General features: G+C 32.5%; 1 protein-coding gene and 1 long non-coding RNA gene across 2 annotated transcripts in view; one reads left to right on the top strand and one right to left on the bottom strand.

The window, feature by feature from the left end:
• The first annotated feature begins 3,811 nt into the window (after positions 1-3,811).
• Positions 3,812-18,901, top strand: LOC135835756 (protein Wnt-16-like). The gene is made up of 8 exons (XM_065350171.1): positions 3,812-4,182; positions 4,290-4,441; positions 8,009-8,298; positions 11,078-11,234; positions 11,323-11,461; positions 11,566-11,706; positions 14,905-15,123; positions 15,247-18,901. Exons 2-8 carry the CDS (start codon positions 4,362-4,364, stop codon positions 15,346-15,348), a joined length of 1,128 nt encoding a protein of 375 aa, XP_065206243.1. The 5' UTR covers positions 3,812-4,182; positions 4,290-4,361; the 3' UTR covers positions 15,349-18,901.
• The window catches only part of LOC135835762 (uncharacterized), a 153,829-nt gene continuing 152,529 nt past the window's right edge, over positions 17,927-19,226 (bottom strand). The window contains exon 6 of the long non-coding RNA XR_010556945.1: positions 17,927-18,155. This is a non-coding gene — a long non-coding RNA (uncharacterized LOC135835762). The remainder of the gene's footprint in view (positions 18,156-19,226) is intronic.

Below are 19,226 nucleotides of genomic sequence, written 5' to 3'. Positions count from 1 at the left end.
GTAATAAAATTGGGCGAATAAAGAACTTTTCAAAATGAAAAATTAAAAAAATAATGGAAAATTTGAACAACATTTGGAAAAAAGATACCAATTTTATGAAAAAGGCTACCGAAAATTAGAATTTCGAGGGGTATAAAAACCTTGTTTTCTTGGGTAATGAATGAAGAAGTTCATTATTTTTGCTTCAAAATTTTAAAACTTAAACTATTATTCAAAAAAAAAATCCAAACTTGAAAAAAAGCAAACGAGCCCAAGTGAAGCGAGGCCAAGAAAGCTTTCAAAAATTCATGTTTCAAGAAGCAAAAAAAAAAAAGTTTTTTTTATGAAGGTAAATGAGTATTTTTCTGATTGAAACTTCGAACATTCCTTGAATTTGAACAATTAATTTTTTTAAAGTGAAAAAGAAGAGCAAATAGCCGGAGCGAAGCGAGGGCAAAAACTTTCAAAAATATGTAATTCAAGTTCTAAAAAAGTCAACAAATGACCCATTTTTTACAAAACTTTTCTTGCGTGGAAAATTGGATTTTTCGCTTGTTTCATTTTTCACTACCTTTTAAGAAAAATTGCTGAAAATCACTACTTTCACTACAGACTTTCAAAATCACTACCTCTTCACGGGAAAGGAAGCAAAAGTTCTCAAATATCAGTAAGTACTTCGAGAGGGGCATTCCATGTCAACTCAACCAAAAAAAGGCGATTTTAAAAGGCATGTCTTTCGATTTCGCTCAATTTTTTTTTACAATATATACCCACCCAGCAAGTAAGAAACCCGCAATCAGTTTGGTTCCAGCCTCCTCAGAGGGCAGGTGGGGAGGGAGGCTTCCATTATTTTCACATTATCCCGAGGTACTCAACTTCAGCAGCGCATTCCTCCAAAACTATGATACTTTGATCAAAACTGATTTCACAGTTCGAAAGGGCATTGCATTTAGAACTTTTTAAGCATTTTGAAATTTTCAAAAGTTGAAAGCTGAACTTTCAAATTGAAAGTTCAAATTTCAAAATGACGCTGTAAGTGGGATCTACCATTTGAAATTTTGAAAAAATTTCCATGGATGTACCTTTTGATGATTTTTTGAAATATTCAAGTTTCGAGGTGGGATCTCTCGATGGAGGGGGAGCACCCCCACCCACAATTTTGGGCGAAACTTTTGAAAGGAAATCTGGGGCATGTGATATATCGAATTGTATGTTTTTGGTGACGCTGAACACGAATATGACACCAGATTTTCGATAGGACCCCATCCACGGCCCCCAGCACCTCCCCAAAGAGGGTAAAAGTTCAAAAAAGTGTTTTGTTCGTGCGACACATGGAATAGTATGTTTTTTGTGACGCTGAATACGAATATGACGTCAGATTTTTGATTGGACCCCATCCACGGCCCCCAACAATTGTTTTGGACTTTTACATATTGGGGGAGGTTCTGGGGGCCATGGGTGAGGTCGATTTGAAAAATTATGGCTATATTCGTGTTCAGCGATATTGAAAACATAAATGTACTATTTCATGTGTCACACGAAAGTAACCTTTTTTTTTGGATTATCCCCTTTGGGGAGGTGCTGAGGGCGGTGGACGGGTCCAATCAAAAATATGACGTCATATTGGTGTTCAGCGTCACCAAAAACATACAATTCAATATATCACATGCCCCAGATTTTCTTTCGAAAGTTTCGCCCAAAATTGGGGGTGGGGTGCTCCCCCATCATTAAGAGATCCCATCTCGAAACTTGAATATTTTGAAAAATCATCAAAAGGTACATCCATGGAAATTTTTTCAAAATTTTAAATAGTAGCTCTCACTTACAGCGCCATTTTGAAATTTGAACTTTCAATTTGAAAGTTCAGCTTTCAACTTTTGAAAATTTCAAAATGCTTAAAAAGTTCTAAATGCAATGCCCTTTCGAACTGTGAAATCAGTTTTGATCAAAGTATCATAGTTTTGGAGGAATGCGCTGCTGAAGTTGAGTACCTCGAGACAATGTGAAAATAGTGGAACCCCCCCCTACCTGCCCTCTGAGGGGGCTGGGACCAAACTGATTGCGAGACATTGTAAAAAAATTTTCAGCGAAATCGAAGGACATTGACTCAAAAACGTTGGTTGAGTTGACATGGAATGACCCAGAGGTAAAAAAAATGTTTTTTGTGTGCTGATGAGTTACTCATAAAAAAGTTAATTACTTTGCTACTAAATTTCAATATTCAAATGATGAATTTGAAAACAAATAATTCAAAAAGCAAACGAGCCCACGTGAAGCGTGACCAAAAGCGTTCAAAAATTCACGTTAATTTTGAGAAGCAAAAAAAAATGTTTTTTTTACGTACTATGCAGAGATGAGTTTATTTGTCTGATCCAAATTTTGAACATTTCTTAAATTTGAACAATAAGTTTTCTATTCGGAAAAGAAGGAGCAAAAGCTCTAAAAAATGTGTCATTCAATTTCAAAAAAATTTGACAAACGAACCCTTTTTTCTACGAATTTTTTTCAAAATTCCAGAAAAAGGAAAAATTAATTTGATAATTTAAAATCTCATTTAAAAAAGAGCACTTTTTGATGAAAAGTGGAAAAAGTAAAACAAATGCAGGACTTGCAGGAGTCATCGGCAAAAAGCAGGACTTTGAATCCTTTCAAGTTTATTCATTTTTTGACATTTGGCAAATTTCAAAAAATTCAAAATGCCATTTCTCGTGAAAAAAATTAAAATTTGATCAAATTACGTTTGTACCGTATTTTTGACCGTTTGTCTCGATTGGTAATGGTTTCGAACTGTTCTGGAACCTTTAGCGGATTTTTGGATTCTCCTGTTCTTGAAAAAACATTGTAAAAGTTGTGAATAAAATAAAATCCAGCACCTATGAACTTCGTATTTACTTTCTTCGTGACTCTTTTGATCGATTTAGGGACAGATTTTCAAAAAATTTTGTGCTGGTATAGATCTAAGATTTCCTACAGAGATTACTTACTTTTTTTAAAAGAAAAATTCATCCGAGTTTCCTGGAGACTCCAGGATGTTCCGAAACCGTTGCCAATCGACTCGTGAGGTCGAAAATAGGGTTAAAAACCGAATTTCAGACTTTTATGTCGATTTGATCAAAATTTTGATTTTTTTTTTTTTTAATAAGAAATTGAATAGGAGGTCTAATTTGGATTTCAAAAAATTTGTTAAAAATCTAAAAATGAATTTCAGGATGTGAAATGTTGGCTGGTGGTGTACCTACTTTTTTTTGATTCGCGTTTATTCTTAATCCTAAAATTATAACCTACATCTATCTTCAAAATATTTTCTGGATTTGGGCATTGAAGATTTTATCATTATTTTTCAATTGTCAAAATCAAGGAAGGAAGGTATTAAGGATTTTGATTTCATAGAATTAAGACTTTTGAGTTGACTACCTACCTATACCTATCGAGATAAACACTCGAAATTAGATTCGACTCGCCTTTTCAAAGTAAAATTGTGACCTGCTATTAAAAAAATATATATTTAAATTCCAAACATAAGGAAATTCCATTTTCCACTGCACCCAATTCACAGGCCTAGACCAATCAACAGGTATTCCCATAGCTGTACATCGCCAGCTAAACCCAAACAAAATGACCTTTTAAACAGAAAAATATTAAATGAAAAAAAAATCGTTACATTACCAAAGCGCACTCTACATAAACCAAATTTCGAACTAGAATTCCAGGAAATGGACCCAATCAGAATCCATTATTTCGGGTTCGGCTGCGATACGTTTGAGATGAAGATCGTTTCCAGCATCATCTGTGTTTACGTTCTACCCCCACTCTCGCGGAACACGGCTAATTTGTAATTAGATTAGGGTTAGGGCAAATTGATCGTATTTATGACCCTATTAATCTGTCTAATTCACTTTAGCTGTGATTTCTTGTACGCGCAATAAAAAGCGTTGTTGTTTGTTTTGATTTTATTAGTCGGACGAGTAATAATTAAGTTCCGGTGGTTGAACTCACGAACAATACGCATGTATTATGGTTTTATAACGTTTTTCAAACAGTACGAAAAGAAGTGAAAAAAAATCATAATGAAAATACCGACAACCAGCGTTTGATAATTCGTGTTTTTTAGTCGTCGTGATGTAACGCCGTAGCCGTTTTATTGGCTTTTTTTTTACTTTTCTGTAATTTTCTCTCGATGGTTGACGTTATTACCACAAAAAGGTTCGTATATTTATACGTTTAACGATGGAATTATATCGCTAATAAGATTCACTTTTATGTTTATTCATGTGTTTCTCCTTCGGTGTTTTTTTTCTTCTTTTTTGTAGACCGAATAAAAACTATGTACTCGAAGCGTTGATCAGTTTTCTAATAGTCTGTTGACGAAGAAGCGGTATGCCATGAAAAGTATAGCTTTTATAGGCTGCGTATATATTTCACTCGTATCGATTTGCGTTACAAATGTTCACTCGAATTGGATGTAAGTTTGTGTTTGATTTTATAACAGCATAGTTGCTAAATACCCTGTGTCGTAGTTTAGATAAGATCCCAGATGATAGACAGGTTTCAGTATCTTTTGAACGTGAGCCAGACCGACAAGCTTATTTCTATTAAAAGACGGATATTCTTGGAGTTCAAAGGGATCCATTACTAATGAGCTCGCTGTCGTATTTATATGCTCTAATAAATCTTCAAAGGTACCGAAGAATTTCAAAATTACATCAATTTTGGGTAAAAGTTGGTATAAAAGGCTGTCACCTAAAGATAGAAAAGAGCCAAGAGGGCAGATAATTAAAATGCCTGAAGAGGGAGGTAAGAGAGAGAGAAATTTCAAATTTTATCTCTGGTGAGGATGAGTACCCTACATAAGCGCAAAAAGCTCGAATTGGCTGAAAGTGGAAATCCTAGTTTATCAAAAATGATCTTAAAATGAGATACGCACTTGAAATTTGAAAAAGTTGATAAAAAGCATTTTGCAGAGCCCATAGTTTTCAAAATTTTCAGACAAAATAAAAGAAAAAATTTATAATAAAATAAAAGGAATGATAGTAACGAGAAATAGAAAGTAAGTTCTCTGAAGATTGAAATTACCTATACATTAGAAATAATAACTCGAGTTGACTGAAAATTGAATCACAAATACTTAATCATCGTAGAAATAGATATTCAAAATTGAAAATTTTTCTGAAATCTGAAGAAAAAGTTTCTGAAGAATTTCGTATTTCCTCCAATAATTAGTAATTTTACAAAGTGAATATGTTTTTCGAAAATATTAAGTACATAATTGGGGTTCTTCTCAAGCCATGTATTCGATTTATACTTTTCATGGGTAGGTACTAATAAAGAATCGATTTTTTTGAAAATAGATTTTCATTGAATCTCTGTTTATTTTTGTGGATTTCTCAAATTTGTTTTAACTTCGGTACAAGAGGTCACTACATTTTTTCCCATTTTGATAATTAATTTTTTTCAATTCAATGGCTCAACTTCTCTCATAGCTTCAATATTTTAGTAAAAAATTTTCAGATTTTTCAACTATCAAATAATCATAAGTACTAAAAATAGATTCAGATTCAACCCTAGATCTAAATTCACTTCAAATTTGCATTTTTAAAATATTCTCCTGGCATTAAAAAATAGTTCAGGTAGTTCGAGAACAATCAAATTTCATCATAATGATTAATGAATCATTTTCAGAGTGATTAACCAAATCTCTAAATCAGAACGCAGGATTTTTGAAGAACTTTTTCAAGTGTTTCCCAGATCTCCCCTCCCCTCAAATGATGTTCTTTTTGAAAGTTTTTATATTTTCCCACTCTCTCCTTGGTTAAATTTTTTTTCAAATTTTTATTCCTCTCCACTTCACATAAGGACACTGAACTTTTTCGATTTTGTTCATTTTGAGCATCAAATTAGGGAAAACTTAATTTTTACAAATTTTTAAAAGGGTCTTCAAATTTTAAAAATTGAAGAAAATCCTAGAAAAAATAGTGCTGCCCGAGAACCAGTGTGGGCCCATGGGCAAAAAATGAGGGTCTCCTGAAAAATTTTCGCACACCCCCTCCCCTCCCTATTCTAAAGTAATGTTGTTTTTTTCAAAAATTGAAATCGAAAATGAGTGGTCTATAAAACGGATTTTTCCACAAGTTTTCCTCGATAAAGAAGTCTTCGAAATCCACCCCCTCTAATAATTTCGTTTTCGCAACAAACTTTATTGGAGAATTTTTTTTTCTTCAACAAATAAATTTTTTACACAAAAATTTTTCCTCAAAAACGAAAGTTTATGTGAAGGAAAATTTTGTTCGGGGGCAAACAATTTTTAGAGACAGGTATTTTTCTTTTGTAGAGAAATTTTTAACATGAGACTTTTTTCAAAGCAAAATTTAATAAGTATATGTACCTACTTGTAGCTTTTGCTCCATAAAGTTTTTATTTTCCCTTCGAAAATCAAGACTGTGTGTATTATCTGTTCAAAAATTAAGTTTGTATTTTCAAAAATGACGATTGCACTTTTTCTTCTAAAAATTGAGTTAAAAAACTTTCTTTAAAAAAAATGACAACCGTCTGGAAAATGCGAGCCTGGGGCAAATTACCCCACTTTTTTTCTTGTCGACGGCACTGCCAAGAAATCCGCTAAAAATCCGTTTTTTGCTATCCAAGTTAATTTCTGTGCCTTCTGGAGAGACCTAAAATTGCGCTGAAGGCACCAGAATGACCAAAAACTGAGAAATTCGGTTCAAGGGAGTCCAAAATAATCAATTTTGGTTTTTCATAAATTCGCCAAAAATCGAAAAATTGATTTAAGCTGCTGAAATTCTGGTTATTGGAGGAGGATTCAGACCACGTTTTTTTTAAAAATCAAATTTCCATTCAAATCGGAGGCTGATAAGTCGAATGGTTCCTTTGTAAGAAGAAAAACTGTCTTACATCGAACTTTCGTGATATTTTTTTCATATTAAAATGAAAAAAATGATAATAATAATAATAATAAATAAATGTTCAAAATTAAAAAAATTACTGTAATAAAATGATGACCATGCACTTTTTGGAATTTCAATTACAATAATTCCAATAATTATTATTTTGTGATTGAAAAAGTGTCGAGAACTGAGCCATAGTGAATAAGAGAGTACCTATGAGCTTCTCTCCATTTTCAAGATGAAAATTTTAGATTTTACTTGGGAAGTTGGGTTTTGAAGAAAAATCCTGTGTTGAGTGAAACCCCTATCGAATTGGCTCTTCCTCAAAAACTAGGGATAATTGTTTTAATACGTAAAGGGACGAACTAAAGAGAGACTGGATAGACTAAACAACATTAAAAACAAAGAAAAATTTACTACCAATGCTTTCCAAAAAAAAAAAAAGACAGTAAGAAAGAATTCTGGAAAATTACGATTCTACTCGGGAAAATGAACCTTTCATTTTGCTTCGTTAAACAGGATCGAATATGTGAAAAGTTACACCATTTCCTATAATTTTTCAATGCTCAAAATTCAACACAGTTTCTCGAAGACGAGCATTCAAGCATGAAATAGAATAAGAAACAAGCTAAACTCTCTCTAGCCCATCCCTCACATATACAGACCTATAAAAAAAAAAGTAGACCAATTTGTGGATTTTGTTCTTTGCTGTACACGAAGAAAAGGGACACGAGAAACGATTTTCAGTCGATATCTCGAAGAAATATCCCAGCTTCTCGAATTTAAAATATTCAAGATCACGTCCCTGCTCAGAACTTCGTAGTACTCGTAATATACTGTACACATACAAGCTTCCGTCTTCTAAAAACCAAACCCAAACACAGGGTTTTTAGGGTGAAAGCGAGGTAAAAACTCGTAAGAAAGTAACCGTACACCGAAACACGACGCAATTAGGACCTTTTTATATTTTTTTTCTAAATTTCGTCTTTCGTCCATTTGATGTAACAAACCGACTGAATAGCGAATAGACGTCTCCTGTTCTCGGAGCCAGATTTATCTACCTTTTATTATTATGTACTTTTTTTATAGCCTACATAAAAACCCACCCATTTACATTGTTTCGGCAGGTATTTGGGTCTGGTCGGTGTACCTCCGCCGTTGCAGCAACAACAGGGCGAGCCTGGGACAGCAGTAGAGGATCCTGGCGCCTTGAAAGCGAACGCCATTTGCGGAGCTCTAACTAGCCTGTCTCCTGAACAAGTGGAAGTATGCATGAAGCATCCTAGTATCATTTACGCGGTCGCCAATGGCGCTCATAAGGGTATTCAAGAATGTCAGTATCAGTTCAAAAACGAACGATGGAATTGCTCGACAAATGAAGATGATCAGGATGTATTCGGATATGTGTTAAAATCTGGTATGTTGAAACTTCGAACGGAATTTTTAACGAAATTTCATCAGAAGAGAATGAAAATTTTCAAATTTTTTGCCCTTCCCCTCCTCTCCCCTCTACCATAGAAATCTCTGCAGAAATTGTAAGATGAAGACCTACAGCGCTCATACATATGTATGCCAAAGTTCAGTCAAATCAAATTACATAATAGAACCATTTACAGGGGCGGACTGATCTATGATGTTACCTGGCGATCTCCAGAGGCCCCGTGACTCCAAGAGGTCCCTGGGGCCATGTTTAAACCAAAAAAATATACCTAATATTTTCACTTCCTCTAAACATGAATTTTTGCAAACTTTTTCCCTCGCTTCACTTGGGTCAGTTCGCCTTTCTTTTACTTGAAAATCGAAATTTTTAATTAAGTGCATTCAAATTCGAAAATTATGTGGTCAAAAAACAAAACTCGTCACAAAAAATATTGTTTTTAAACAAAGTTCTGAAATTTTTTGCTCTCGCTTCGCTTGGACTTCTGTTTTTTTTTCAAATTGAAATAATATTAAGAAATGCTTAAACCAAAAAAACACTCTTTTCGTCTGAAAAAACAATGTTCTTTTACTTCTCGAAACTAGCTTTTGATCGCACTTCGTTCCAGAGAAGTACTGAAGGGGAGATGGGAGGTCGAGACACCGACACCCCCCTTCCAGAAAAGTTAGACATTTTTTCCAAAAATTGTATGAATTGGGAAATGGGAAAATTGGGAAGAAATTGTGTACGAGAAAATCAAAGAATTAGTACCAAAAACCCTTGAATTTTAATTCCTCCGACCAAAGTTGGAGTGTAGAAAAATTGACTTCTCACAACAAAAATACTGCTGTTTTACTTGAAATTCCCCCTCCCCCCAAAAAAGGTCTCTCCAATGCATTCCAATCAAAACTGCTTGAAAGCCCCAACTTCTGCTGAAATATCAAAAAATGCTCTATTTTTCTTTCGCTGAAAATTTGAAAACAATAATTTCTCATTCTTTTCAAAATAAATTAGATATGTCCTGAAAAAAATGAAGAATAATTGTGAATTTTTGAGATCTTCTACCCTCGCCTCGCTGGGGCCTTTATTCCTATTTTTGAAAATATTACAACTTCCAAAAAACTATTGTTAAAATTTTTCAATGTTGAAGCTATTTATGTAAATCAACTTTTTGCATTAGTTATTTTACTTTTCGAATTATCAATTTTTCAAGGCTTTTGCTCTCGCTTCGTTCGGACAGATTCGAATTCTAATGAGAAACTTTTCAAAAATTTTCAAGAATGAAAAATTAACTTCAGAAAATCAAGAAACATGACCAAATAATACCTACGTCCTACAGGGTTGGTAGTTGGTATCGGCGCGAAAAAGAGCGAAATAACGAAAAAATGTGCGAAATTTTATTCAAAAATACCGAAAAGTAAAAAATTTTGCTGTTGGAACTTCTTATAAATTGAAACTGATTTTTTTGTACACCTCACAAATTGTAAATTTTCTGAGGCTTTCGCTCGGGCAAAATCGAAAATGTGATGTTCTCTTTTGAATTTGATTTTCAAATGCCAAAAGGCTAAAAAAATGAAAAATAACACGAAAAAAATTGCGAATTTTAGGTTTTGGATTTCAATACCAACCTTGCAATAAGGTGTAGAACAATTCAAATTTTTGTCAAGTATCAAAGCATCGTTCTTGAACATTTAAAATTTACCTGTTCAACATTTTTGTTTCCAACTCCCCCTTTCAAAATTTGTTTAAAGCACATCTGGCTAATTAGCATGAAAAATACTGGAAGGGGGCTGGTCTGGGGGTTGAAAAGTTGAAAAAATCTGACAAAAAAGTTGAGAAAATTTCAGTTTTGACCTCTCACCCCGCGACACATGACTTCGTCTCGCCTCTGCTCCTTTTGGGCCTGTTTTGCTTTTCATTTTTCAAAATTGAAATCTTTAAAAACCCGTCATTCATATTCTAAAATTTTGACCTAAACAGGAAAAATTATTTTTAGAAAATAATGTTTTTTTTACCTCTTATAATACAAATTTTTAAACGGTTGTGTCCTAGTTTTACTCGGGTCAATTTTTATCTCTTTTCTAAACCAAAAAATTCCATTTTTGAACCCCACATGAATTCAAAAGGGAAAATAACAATTTTTTTAGAAGCCTTGATGCGAATTACAAAATTGTCATTTCATCTTTTATTTCACTTTAAAAAACTCGTCATTTTATTCGGCAAAATTATTGGTATTTTTTTCTCACGACAAATTGTTGTTTCCCCCTCCCCCTTCCCCTTCCCCCCAAAAAACCTCTAGTTTTGTTCCTGCCAGGTTGACTAATTTTTTTGAAATTGAATAAAAGACAAGAACAAAAATCAATCGCACAACTTGTATTCAAGTATCCGAACCCGAGAAAAAACAATACGAGAAAGATTCTTAAGGAGGAGAAAATAAAATTTTGAGGGGCCCTTAACCGACTCAGCCCGTACCTGAGAACCATAATTTCATACAGATTTTGATAATTTTGAGCATAGAGAATGCGATTTTTTCACGTCATGTGGCTGTGGTTCGTAAGGGACGAATCCGATCAATGTCTTGCACGTGCATCAAATTCAGGCCCATTTTTGCTCAACTACCCAAAATAATTCGAATCTGTTCGTAACAAAGAGTCAAAGAATGATGTACAAAATGAGAAAAATCAAACTTCCCACGATTATATTCGCCTATAAAAGCATTACGTACAATTTAGAATAATTTATCGAATAAACAATAAAAAATTGTTTTTTTTCCCCCTAGGGAGTAAAGAGACAGCATTTATTTACGCAGTGACCAGCGCCGGAGTGGTCCACGCAGTGACTCAAGGTTGCAGTGCCGGAGACTTAGCTGAATGTAATTGTGATACAACTTCTCAAGGCAGAAACACTCCCGAAGGATGGAAATGGGGTGGATGCAGGTAGGTAAACCGCAATAATTAACCTCTTCAACTCGTTACACTCGTATCGGTAGAATATGTAAGCTATAAAATTGTACTTCGTTTTCAGCGACAACATCGATTACGGAATCGAATTCGCTAGAAAATTTATCGATTCGCCAGAACAGCTGCATCCGCATAAAAAACACGATAACAAATCGAAGCACAGAATCCAAATGAATTTGCATAACAATGAAGCGGGACGCGAGGTAGTATACCCGGGATACCCCCATTAATGTACCTAATTAGCAACATTTTGACTTCACGCTGTATTTGTATCCTTTCTGCTTTCTGCTTTTTTTTTTTTGGGCAGATCGTGCAATCGTTAATGCGCATGCATTGTCGGTGCCATGGCGTATCAGGATCGTGTGAATTGAAAACTTGCTGGAGAACCATACCGCCGTTTAATGACATAGGGGATGTTATAAAGGAGAAATATAACGATGCCGTTATGGTATGTCTATGTACGATTTACCCACTTACGAGTAGAAGACCTTTTATACGAGTAGATTTCGCGTGAACTGGATCACTTTGCTCGCAAAAACCATGTTATGCAAATGTGTACGGTCTTTTTTAAGAGTGAAAAAATTTCTTCGGGGTTGACAAAAAAGAAATAACTGATTTGGATGAAAACTAAAGTTAAATGTTTAAACAGTCCTTCTAAAATTTCTCAAGCACTTCATAACTTCGTAAGATTATTATTGTTAATTGTTTCAAGTTGTAGAAGGGCAGAATAAAAGTGAGCACAATCATATTATTCCAAAAAGTGCGGGCTCTTGAATAGAGTCCCTTTGTAAATACTTTTGTTACTCTCAATTCATCATCTTATTGACATATTTTCAACAAGAATTATTCCAAATTCCTTTTTATTTCAATTAAACAAGTCATCATTTAATTATTTGAGAGATGCGTGATAATTTTTGTTCAAATGAGTACTAAGCGTACTTATGTTTAGTTAATGCAAAAGTCTAGAGAAAAATTAAAGAACATGAATACCCTTTTTCCTGCTCTCCCCCTCCCCCCTTAACAGACAAATCAGAGAAACTAATTTGGAATGCAATTAGTGTGGAATATGTAGCCTACTTAATATATATTACAAGGAAAATACTGGAAGTATTCGATTACCGGCGATTACTGAGAACAAAATGTAAACATCAGTGCTCCAACTAATATCGACTTCAAAATCCCAAAAACAAAATTTTATTATTTCGATCCTGTCTGGAACACTTGACTAGACGTTCAGTTATGAATTTTTGAAATATATATGTACTATCGAAAAGGACAAGGTAAACATTGTTTTACAAGTAGTCGAAAACTTTGTTTCCATCTGTAATTGACGTGCTATTTTAGAAAAATTTGCCATCATAACTACTCAAGAATAACACAACACTCATTTTAATATAAACTGCGAAATTTTTATAAAATACGTAAGTATACTTACCAAATTTTCATAGATTTTTTTGGACATTTCAAAACTTGAAAAAAAAATCAAGATTATATAGGAGTTTTAGAATTCAGTTTTTTAAAAACAATTTCGTAATTGTTTTTCAATTTTTTCTCTTAGGGAATATTTTGAATATTTTAATAAATGCAGCTCAGTCTTGTTTGGCCTGATTTCTGGCCAAAAAAAGAAGAAAAATTTTGAAAAATAATGCAATCACATTTTTAGTCAAAACCTCAGCAAAACAAAAGAGAGGAATATTATTGAGAGAATCTTGATCTTTTTGTTTTTTTCCTACACCCCTTAATTTGTAAAAATCATAAATATTCACAAAAAGTTATAAATGTCCAAAATTACGTAAGATGAAAAAATTCCAAAACTGTTCTAAACTACAGATTTTTAGAAAAAATTTATTTTTGAAATTTTTGACCCCCTCCCTCCAGGAAACAAATAAATAATAAAAAAAATAGGAGGATGGTGTGGCAGAATTTGTTTCCTTCCCTTCACTTGAAAATTTCGATCCAAAGATGTTTCCATGGCTCTGGAAAAATTCTAGATACTCTGCTTTCATTCGATGCAAAAAATCAGTTTCTAGTTGTGGGAAAATGATCCTACATTTTTTCAAAATTTGTTGTTTTACAAAGAAAAGGGATTCAAGTAGTTACTGTTGCTAATGCTGACAAATTCAAATTTCAATTCAGACAAATTCTCGCAAATTTTTATTCCTGAATCTTACAAATAAAAAACCGTCAAAAAAACTGTAAGAAAATAGAGAAATAATTTACATCTTTTTAAAATTTGAAAGCGATTTTAAAATTTTTCAAAGATGAATGAGAGTAATTGAAGGAAAATATGAACACTGACATTGGAATTCTATAAGTTCATTTTGAAAAATTGAACTTAGAAAAACATCAAATCAACAAAATTTTTTAATTTTATGATTTTTGTTCCGAAAGTTTTTTTTTTTTGATATTTAGCTCAATTTTCATTCAAGCTGAGAATTTTTCTATAGTTTAAAACTCCAAATCAATCAGATTCAGTCCATATTTTTCAATATTCAACTTCAAACATTTTTTTTAAATTAAAAATTTTCTGTTAAAAATTCAATCAATTTTTAATGATTTTTTTTTTCATTGAGCAGGAAATCATTGGCCGAATCTGACAAAAATCAAATTATTCTCTCATTAAAAAGAATGATTCTCAAAGAACGAGGAGAGGGAAGGGCCAGGGGGTTTTATGAAAATTCAAGGTCATAATACACGAACTAGGAGACCGAGTAGGGACAGTTCGATCTCACTAAAGAATTATTGGAAAAATAAAGAACTGATTCTTTGAAAAAATAAGAAGATAAAAGGCACCCGAAAACTGGAAAAAATCGAGAGTTTTCGAGTTCTTGAATAGAAAAAGGACATTTTCCAACACTTCCGATGCCAATAAAAAATACGATTTTTATCCTAGCACATAGATGAGTTCTACACTTTTCAGTGTTAGGATACCGTGGGAAATTCCCCATATCGTGGAAGATTTCGAGGTGAAAAATGGAAGTGTGTGGAAAAAGGGAAAAAATGCAAAATACAGGAAAAATTTTGAAAATATGAAAATCCATTCAAAAAAAAGTTTCAATTTCACGTTTTCCTCACATTTTCATTTTTTAGATCCTTTGTTTTGTGTTTCTTAACCATATTTTCCCAGGGATGGAAGGAACTTTTGGCTTTAGATTTTAGTTTTGTTTGTTTGATAATTTTTTTTTTTTAATATTTGAAAATTGAAAAGTTTTGTTTCATCATTCATTCTAAGAGGATATAAAAAATTTTTCAAAAAAACGTGGGGAAAAACAGGAATTTCAAAAAAGGGAAAAAATGGGAAATTACGAGTTCCAGAATGGGAAATTCCGTTTCTAAGATATGCCAACACTGACATTTTTTCCACCTTACTAACAGAATTCCAAATACATTCGGATAATATACCTTTGCCTTTGCCTTCAAAAAAGAGAAATTCCGAATTGAACTTTGATACCCTCAATTTTAAAAATGAATTTTCCTCGAAAATTTGGTTTAAAATTTCAAAATTAAGGCCCACTAATAGACTGAAAACTACCTACTACGTATGTAAATAATTTAGTAAATATAACTAGAGAGTTCAATGTACTGTACCGAACTACCCACCTTACTTGGAAATTTATCTGATCAATAATTTTTTTTTGCATTCCAGTTACGCCTTTCCAGAAAATCTCGCAGCAAACGTAATAAAGTCAGGATAAAAAAAGAAATCAAAAAAAGCGATCTAGTACACGTGAATAAATCACCAAATTTCTGTAAGCACAATCCAAAAAAAGGTATCCTCGGAACGAAGGGTAGATTCTGTAATAAATCCTCCGATGGGCCGGATTCTTGCGACGTGCTATGTTGCGGTCGCGGATATGAAACTCAGGTACATATACATATAAAATAGAACATTTTATAATCCACCTCAAAGTTCAAACCTCATTCTCTCTATACATACTTATAATAATTTTGCTATAAAAATAACTCAAAAATATCGAATATTTCGCAGGTTGTGAAAATAAAGGAAAAATGCCACTGTAAATTCGTATGGTGTTGTTATGTGAAATGCAAAACATGCGAGAAAGAATTATATATGCATTCTTGTAAATAGAATCATTGCCTGTTACCATTTTGTGTTCTAAATCATGACATTTAACGCACGGCATTGGAAGTGGAGTAATTTACCGGGGCATATATATACAGACAGTTTGTACAGGCCAGATATATACGTACAATATCAGCGGATATTTGGACAAAATAGCAGTTGCACACCAAAGTATACTTTAATTTTCAATATTTTATTATTTAAAAAAAAAACGATTTTTACGCTTTCGTGAACATCACAATATTATTTTATTTATAATCGACTCGCAGTTTCTAGTCTTCGATTGTAATAGAGAGAGAATTGCGTGAACATTTTTCAAAGTATACGAAATTTATAAGGACATATTTTGGTAACAACGCCACACCAAGAAGGAGGTTCCAAAATTCATGATGATGTGTAATTTTTTTTTAAAAACCTCCTTTTTCTCAACTCAAGTATACCGATCGATGTATTTTTTTCTCCGCAATACCGTGACAGTATTCTATAATAATAAGGATTATGTAACATATCAGGTCTGTGTTCCTGTTTAATAGGTGTAGCTTTTTACTTATGCAGTATTCGAAATAATTCCAGTTCGTGTAATTCCACTCGACTATGTATACTAAAAAATGCATATTTTTTTTTTACTTTTTTATACTTGTGAAATTTTCCATTCTATTGAATAACTTACTTTAACGCTCCATTTGCCTGCGCTTTTTTTTCAAATTAACTGCTGCGTAAGCAATTTTTTATTACCATTACATTTTAAGACTGGATTTAAGCAATGTAATAATTAACTATTTTAACGTTTTGATTTTTTTAATCTAATTAAATTGACGTGGTCTGTATGATGAGAGGAATGTTGAGAAAGAATCCACAAGGGAAATTGAAAGCAGTCATTTTTATGGGATGGATTATCACTCAGTAGATATTGATCCAGTGATGAGGCGTTTGAGATGAAAATTTGTTAAATAGTGGAAATTTTTGATCCTCTTTCCTTTATGGATTTTTTCTCCTACTCTCGTTTGTAATCTTGCCTGGTTTTAGTAATAATTATTTATACGTATGACCGCCGAGATTGATTTACATTCGATTTTAATATGTGTAGCAAGACAACTTTCGTATTTTTTAATTTTTAACTGTATTAATTTTATTGCGTGTATTTTGTGTTTTGATTTATTCATTTCGGGAAATGTTCTTGAGCCAATGAAAATTGATCCGACTTTGATATAATTACTGAATAGTAGTCCAAAATTCCAATCTGAGATCCTAACCCCTCCCCCCCCTCCGCATACCAAACTGCAATTTCATTTTAAATGCATATGAAAATTAATCATCGAAATTATTTTAGCCAAGTTTTTTTTGATTTGAAACTGTGCTACGTTTTTCACTATTTGGAACCTTTGAGGAATTCCCATGAAAATCAAAATTTACGAATTGAAACGATGCCACAGATTTGAGCTGGATAGGTCAACTGTTTTCATTGTATTAATTAAAAAGCTGGTTTAAAAAATTGCTCACGTCATTATTTTCAAATTTTTTTATCACTAATTATCGAAAGAAAATTCGACGATGAAAATATAAAAATGATAATGAAACTGCTCTTTCAAAAAAAAAAATATTTTCGTTACCTAATTTTTAAATTTTAAAACTCAGCACCCTCACAAGATTTGTTTAAGAAACTACCACACTTGATCAACATTTTCATGGGGAAAATTCCAAAATATGAATTTTCTCTCATTTTTCGAACGTTAGCCATGATTAGGTGAACAACCTACATTCACAAAATCGAACTTTCACGAACAAATTTAATTGGAGATCTGAGTATATTCTTTCAATCGTTTGTAAAATTTGTTTTTTTTGACACGGAGGATTTTTTGAACGAACCCCTCAATTTAAAAACCCTCTAAGAAAACAAGAAGCTATGATTTTCAACAAATGTATTTTTGAACAAATTTTTTTAATCTTTTGAATATCCTCCCTTCCCCAAGATGGCAGATTGTTTGTTTTTTTTATTAATATGATCCATCGAAACACTATTTTTTTTTCAATCGCAATTTAGGAAAAGTAATGAAAATCACTTAATAAAAGTTTTTCAAGAGCACATTTTTTTTTCAGTTTTTTTCTCGTTTTTTAAAAAATATTTTATAAAAACACTAAAAGGTTTGATTTTTGACAAACAAAGCCCTTTCTTTTTTTCAGTTTCAATTCTGATTTTTGAGACTTTAGGCTCAGACTTTTTTTAAGAGGAAAGGGGTGTCGCACTCAGACTGAAAAAATTTTAATATTTTCTGCTTTAATTATTCAAAATCTCTTTTAAAAAAAACACACACACACAAATAAAATGATGTGATTTTTGACAAATTTACTTAAGTAATGCTCTTCTGAAGAAAATAAATGAATAAAATTCAGTTCCAAATTTTATCTTAAGAATTCTGGGATCAGTAAGAATATTTTTTAAAAACTGAACCATTTTCGTTTTAATCATTTGAGACCCCTCGAAAAAACTAAAGGTCTCAAATTCTGAAATTTCTTGCTTAAAATTCAGTTTTAACTGTTAATTTAGGAATTTTGGAAGCGATACTTCTTTTTTTGCGGAGAGTGAGGGGGAGATGGGTGATCTTCAAAATTCAATCGGTCCCGTCTTCTCAAATTTTTTTCATTTTCTCCCTTTCAATAATTTGTATGATTGTGTTGAACATTAACATAAAAATTACATACAAAATCAACTCACTTTAAAAATTCATCTTTGGTTGAACATATTTTAGTGCTTTTGATCCTTGAGATTGACCACGAACATTTTTCATCAAATAACGAAGAAATCTGTAGCTTTCCTGAAATGAAAACAAATCAAATATCATTATTTTATATTCACTTCATGATCTATTTTCATAAAAACTAAAAAGGATCAACTTTTGGCTCAGGGCCATTCCATATAATTCCATGACAGTTAAACTGTTACATACGAGTAGTATTATTAAACCAAAAAATTGCATTTATTCTTGAAGATAGGTAGATAGAGGTATATACTCATACCTACACATTCTTGTTGTGAATTTGTATGTGACATAGCCTATCATCTTCGTCTATAAACCCTAGATTATTATAGCTTTTAAAGCTTTACATGTATTTTGTTTTCATCTTGAAACCTGGCCAAAAAATTACAGAAACGGACAAAAGGAACCGGAAAATAGGGAAGATTTTCTCTGGCAATTTATTATGTTCCTTTTTTGCAGCTATCAATCTGCGTTGTTTAGTCTTTGATCTCATTTATCCGAAATACATAATATCTAAGTGTGATTTTTCTTCTCTTTCGCTTTACTCTCTCTCTTGTTTCACGATAATATTAACCAAGTTTCTAACAATGTTAAGCCTCCATGATAGTGAGTGATGTACTAATTTAGGAAAAGGAAGTACAAATTTTGTAACGCATCATTTGTATCACTCTTACAAATTTGTGTTAGCTTAGATATTTATTTACTTTTTTTTTTGTCTTTATTTTAAATCCTAGGGTTGTAATATTTTCTTTTTTCTTTTCTTTCTTTTTTCTCCTTTTTTAAAATAAATTTTAATAACTGTATACGAAGTGGTTTTCATTTTCTCTATGTTGATATATGTAAATTTTTCAATGTAATCTTCAACGTAAGTGAATACATCTTGGAATCAGGTTCACTCGCCTCGTGAGTCGTGCCATTCCAGCATAATTAAAAACCTGTCAATTAATTCAGAATATGAGTATTTGTTCGAAAAATTCATCAAGGAGAACGGCAACGCGATCAATCTTTGGTCTTCTTTTTTTCTCTCTCGGGTATTATCTCAGGTGTTAAGATGTTTTCGTAATATCAATGTTCGTGTGTAGACCTACAAACTTTTTTTTTTTTTGTAACGAGGCACCTTTGACACTA

Source organism: Planococcus citri, chromosome 2, assembly GCF_950023065.1.
Source record: "Planococcus citri chromosome 2, ihPlaCitr1.1, whole genome shotgun sequence".
Lineage (NCBI taxonomy): Eukaryota > Metazoa > Arthropoda > Insecta > Hemiptera > Pseudococcidae > Planococcus > Planococcus citri.
This window is presented reverse-complemented; position numbering and strand designations above follow the sequence as displayed.

Bases quoted from the DNA above. Each gene is read 5' to 3' on its own strand.
- LOC135835756 (XM_065350171.1), top strand. From the start codon at position 4,362: ATGAAAAGTATAGCTTTTATAGGCTGCGTATATATTTCACTCGTATCG. The intron at 11,235-11,322 runs GTAGGTAAACCG...CTTCGTTTTCAG, and splicing joins TGGAAATGGGGTGGATGCAG to CGACAACATCGATTACGGAA. The intron at 15,124-15,246 runs GTACATATACAT...AATATTTCGCAG, and splicing joins GTCGCGGATATGAAACTCAG to GTTGTGAAAATAAAGGAAAA.